Source organism: Dendroctonus ponderosae, unplaced genomic scaffold, assembly GCF_020466585.1.
Source record: "Dendroctonus ponderosae isolate FM_Combo_2020 unplaced genomic scaffold, Dpon_F_20191213v2 Dpon_F_20191213_11, whole genome shotgun sequence".
Classification (NCBI taxonomy): Eukaryota; Metazoa; Arthropoda; class Insecta; order Coleoptera; family Curculionidae; genus Dendroctonus; species Dendroctonus ponderosae.
In genome coordinates this window covers 7,556,353-7,560,714 of record NW_026017213.1, presented here as the reverse complement: position 1 = coordinate 7,560,714, position 4,362 = coordinate 7,556,353, and the positions used below count along the sequence as shown (strand labels likewise).

Genomic DNA, 4,362 nt, shown 5'->3' with positions numbered 1-4,362 from the left:
GGTCTTTATACCGGCTCGAATAATTTTTTATTCAGTTTTTTAATGATCACCTTATTGTCAATGGGCAAAGCTTGATTAATATGCATTAGACAAAATGCGATAGCTGGAATTATAAAATGTTTTTGATGCGGCGAAGTGGCATATAAAAATGTGTTGCGTATTCAAAAAATTTACAACTGTTTTTAAATAATGATCACTACTGTATTATTACTTTTAAGTAAAAAAGTAGGCCAATTACGACTGCATTCATTGATGCAGTCCGCAACCCGAATAATACAACATTGTAATATTACTAGGAGTTACTGCAATTTATTTATAAAATATATTACACAAATTATCTACACTGTACAGTAGAGTGTTTCATTGTCAGTTCAACAGCATAATAGTAAAAAATTAGATACAGGACATGTACAATAAAGGATCAACTTATATAGCACCAGTCAAGAAACTACGACTTAACAAGAAAACGCAGTAAATATCCAATGATATAAAGGAACAATAATTATTATTTATAATAGATATTCTACTGGTATACACGACTATCTCTGAGGAACATGTCAGACATAACAACAGCGGTCGGGAAACGTACAAATTCAAGACACATGCCATATCGGAAAAATCAATGATTGTGCTCGTTCGCAATTCTTCGAATGGTAAATAAAAGAGCTATTGGCCCTAAAACACAAACATTTTTTGATTCATTATCAAAAACTACGGGGAAGTTGATGCCTGACAGGATTCGCTGAGGTTTACCACAATAGCGATCTATACGAGGGAATGCGGAAATGGGATCCGATTAAATGTACATACAAAAGGGCTTTTTACAGAAACAAAATACATTACTAAGTGCTTAAAACTACTTTCATCACAGACCAATACGCGGGCAATTTTGTCGCGTAAATATAAATTTCCTCGGCAAAACGTGGCACGTTTTCATCTAATATCCTAATTGACAAGAACTTAAACAAAAAAAAACTATTTGCAAATTATTGTTCACTGTATGTATATTGGATGCCAGTCACTGGAAATGATTGCATCTAAACGCCATTTTGTGCAACTGTTATTAATTTCCTTTCATGAACTTTTTGTCCGCTTCAATAAATTTAGAATTTCGCTTTCGTCCGAAAACCATTGTGACGTGTTAATGATTACGAAACGCATTAATAAAGCGCTTGCAGGCGACAATAAAAATGCTTAGAATCCCAGCAAAATGGGAAATAATAGAATAGTTTTGAGTTCAACCGCCTTTAAGGACCTCTTGACAAACTAAACACGTTCTTAGTTATACGTATGAACAAATAGACAAAATTCTATCTAATGATTGTCATCGCCTATGTCTATTTCAAAAAATGCCGTCATTATGTAAAATATTTTAGCGCGGAAAGCCGAAGAAAACGCGATTGCAATTTAACATTTCCGCTATGACTGAGAAAATTAATAAAGATTAAAAATGATAATGTTTGCAATTAATTAGAGCAATGCCAGCAATTTGTTATGTAGGAGTTAAACGAAACCTCTGGAGAATTACAGCGGCATGGTCCCAGGATTCTTCGAGGGTGCAAAAACATGCAAAGTTTTGCCGATCGCAAATTGCTGATTTTCATTCGCTCACTTTCTCTCTCTCTATAATATGCACACACGTTAATAACACACCTGCTGGCCAAACGGACTAGTATAGACATGACTCGATAATACAAACTAAATGGGAATAGTCACACCACAGCAGCTCGTGTCACTGGAGATTTTCCCCGAAGACACAACACGTTTAAAACAAAAATCACGTTTATCACATAATCGGAGTCAACGATCGAACCAGACGAGCATCAGCGACACCGCGAAAAGGAACCATGTACTGCTCAGACTACATCCGGCATTGAACCTGCTCAACCCTAAAGACTCTTCTTGAGCAGGACTACTGCTCCTGGATACCTTGCTACGCGTCACTCCTTCTATGTGGTTTCCATCCAGTTCCAAAACGGGTGTACCACCTGGCCATCCTTCTGTGCTGTATCTTCGGTAGTTACATTGGTCGGATATGACTCGGACGTAGGGCTTTGAAACGTTCGGGTAGTGAGACTCCTTATCGGTACCCTATAACAATCAAAACAGGCTTGAATTAAGATAGAACCGAATACAATAAACAATTATTTTATAGAATATCTAGTGTTTCTTATAATTGAATTTCTCCCTCATCGTACCAATTTGAATGGAATCTTCCTCGCTGGAACTGGAAAGTGAATTGAAACGTCATACATACAATCTTGGTCAGAATAAATATAATTTTGTACTATTGCTGTACGTTTTGTTGGTCAACGACCCAAGTGATTTAATCACATAAATTACTCACAGTTTAAATTTAAATAAGCTCGTGCTTATGCTTGAACAAGCTTTGATCTCACTTGTCGGGCAAATATGATTTAAACTGGCCAAGTTTAATTTACAGGGGCAAAGGCCAGAAATGCGGAGCTGCAAATTGTTCCCTTATTTTCACATTGTGCTCTACTCGACCAGACCCATTTCAAAAATTATTTTTAGTATCATAAACTAACCATTCCGTTTAAACTTCCTTGTTTCTTGCTCTCATTGTTGTCGGTTTTCATTGCCAAACATCATTTAATACAATCATTTATTCAAGCGATGACCTGTAATCTGCTATTTAACACAAACAGTCCATTGTTTGCATTGTTGCTTGAAGCTTTGTTCAGTTAAATCAATTAGAACGAAAATATTGTAGTCTTATCTTACGTATTCTTGTTTCTGTGATAGTAGTAATAACAGTGAGGGCAAAGCGAATAATATCAGTGCCAGGAAACGAGTCAATGCCCCATTTTCGAATAGTGGCAAACCTTGTTTAGCAGCAAGTTTAAAAGAAATTTACCTTAACCGCTGCTACGAACTTGCTGAAACTTCGACTGAAGTTTCGCAGAGAAGTTCGTTTCTACATCAATAAGTATCAGCGAGTTTCTTTGCCTCGGTTTTTTAAAATGTCGAGCAAAGTTAAAATTATACCTTTTTGTCCGTTAACTGAAGAAATATTGGGCTACTGTTTCAAGGTGTTTTCTCGAGCAGCACTCGAGCTTGAGAATAGAATTCAGAACTTTGTGACAAGTAATTAATCTTGACTAAAACTAACCCATTGGCTTTTTCTAACCCCCCGACTAAATCAATACAGTGAAAATTGATTCAAGTCGACGTGCAAGTAAAAGTAAAAATCCAAATATTTTTTGGGGTCATTAAATAAAAACACCAACTACACTACCTAAATAAGCCCATAGTGTTCTACTCAAACATCTGTTCCAAATCACATCACGCATGCATGACAAAGTACGTTTTTGTGAAGTATTTCAGTTTAAGTTTCATAAATAATTTTTGTTTCTAATTTGTAACATTTTCATTCAAGACCAGTGTGCCAATTTAAGCCTCCCCTATGATATGTGCTTATATTAATGTCGGATCCATCAGAAGCACGTATATGAAAATTTTCATTACCGACGGTATGCAACACGAATTCAAACCATCCATAATAATCAAGTTTCAACCCCCAAGTTTGGCAACATCACCACCTGTCTTTATCTATTGTGTGCTGCTACCCACCCGATTTTGTGCAGCTGGAGTTGCCAGTTTCTAGCTGTGCTTTCTAGTAGTTAATAATATGACAAAAAATTTCCAAACTGAAATGGTCAAATCGGCACCTGAATAACATTGCGCCTTGATATCGCTTCATTCACAAAACTTACCGGCAGCAAAGTTAATTGAGATGTCCAGCAAATGGGCTTAAACGAGCCCCTAGTGGTAGCATCTTGGAAAGTCTGAAACTGATTGTCCCAGTCGTAGGATACCAATCTAGACTCGAGCGTCATTCCTGCGAGCTCCGGAGGAGCAGCTATTCTTACTGGATTGGAACCCCTGAAAACGAAAAAGGACAATTGTATAATCAAATATTTGTGAAGAAACTTTCGTTTGTATTAGTTCTTTAGTATTATCAAAGCTGCTAGTGAACTTGTTTGCTTTTGGACGCCTTTAAGATATTTATAACTGAAATACAAGAAAACATATAAAGCAATAACAAATGTCTGCACAGGGGTGGATCCAGCTTTAAAGTCAGGGGGGGGGGGTTATGTAGAAAAAATACAGTCTTCTGTTATCTAAGAAATTAGAAAAATGATCGTCGTTTTGTGCAAGATTATTGCAAAATTTGATGTCTTCCGTCCCGTTTTGCATGTTTCTCGGAAGCAAAATGATCAAGAACGCTCGTTTTTACATCATTCCAGAGATACCTAAATGACGTTTATTCGAAGTTCCTCAAGAACCATTCGAGCCACAGAATGCGTTTTGGCATCGTTGGATAGAGAATCGAAAAGT

General features: G+C 36.7%; 1 protein-coding gene across 2 annotated transcripts in view; it reads right to left on the bottom strand.

The window, feature by feature from the left end:
- Nucleotides 1–284: 284 nt before the first annotated feature.
- The window catches only part of LOC109533128 (MOXD1 homolog 2), a 41,720-nt gene continuing 37,642 nt past the window's right edge, over nucleotides 285–4,362 (bottom strand). For both annotated transcript variants that reach the window (XM_019898374.2, XM_048662467.1), the window contains exons 7-8: nucleotides 3,738–3,906; nucleotides 285–2,091 (exon numbers count right to left, since the gene is read on the bottom strand). In XM_019898374.2, coding sequence (XP_019753933.1) covers nucleotides 1,801–2,091; nucleotides 3,738–3,906 — 460 coding nt within the window. In that variant the 3' untranslated portion in view covers nucleotides 285–1,800. The remainder of the gene's footprint in view (nucleotides 2,092–3,737; nucleotides 3,907–4,362) is intronic.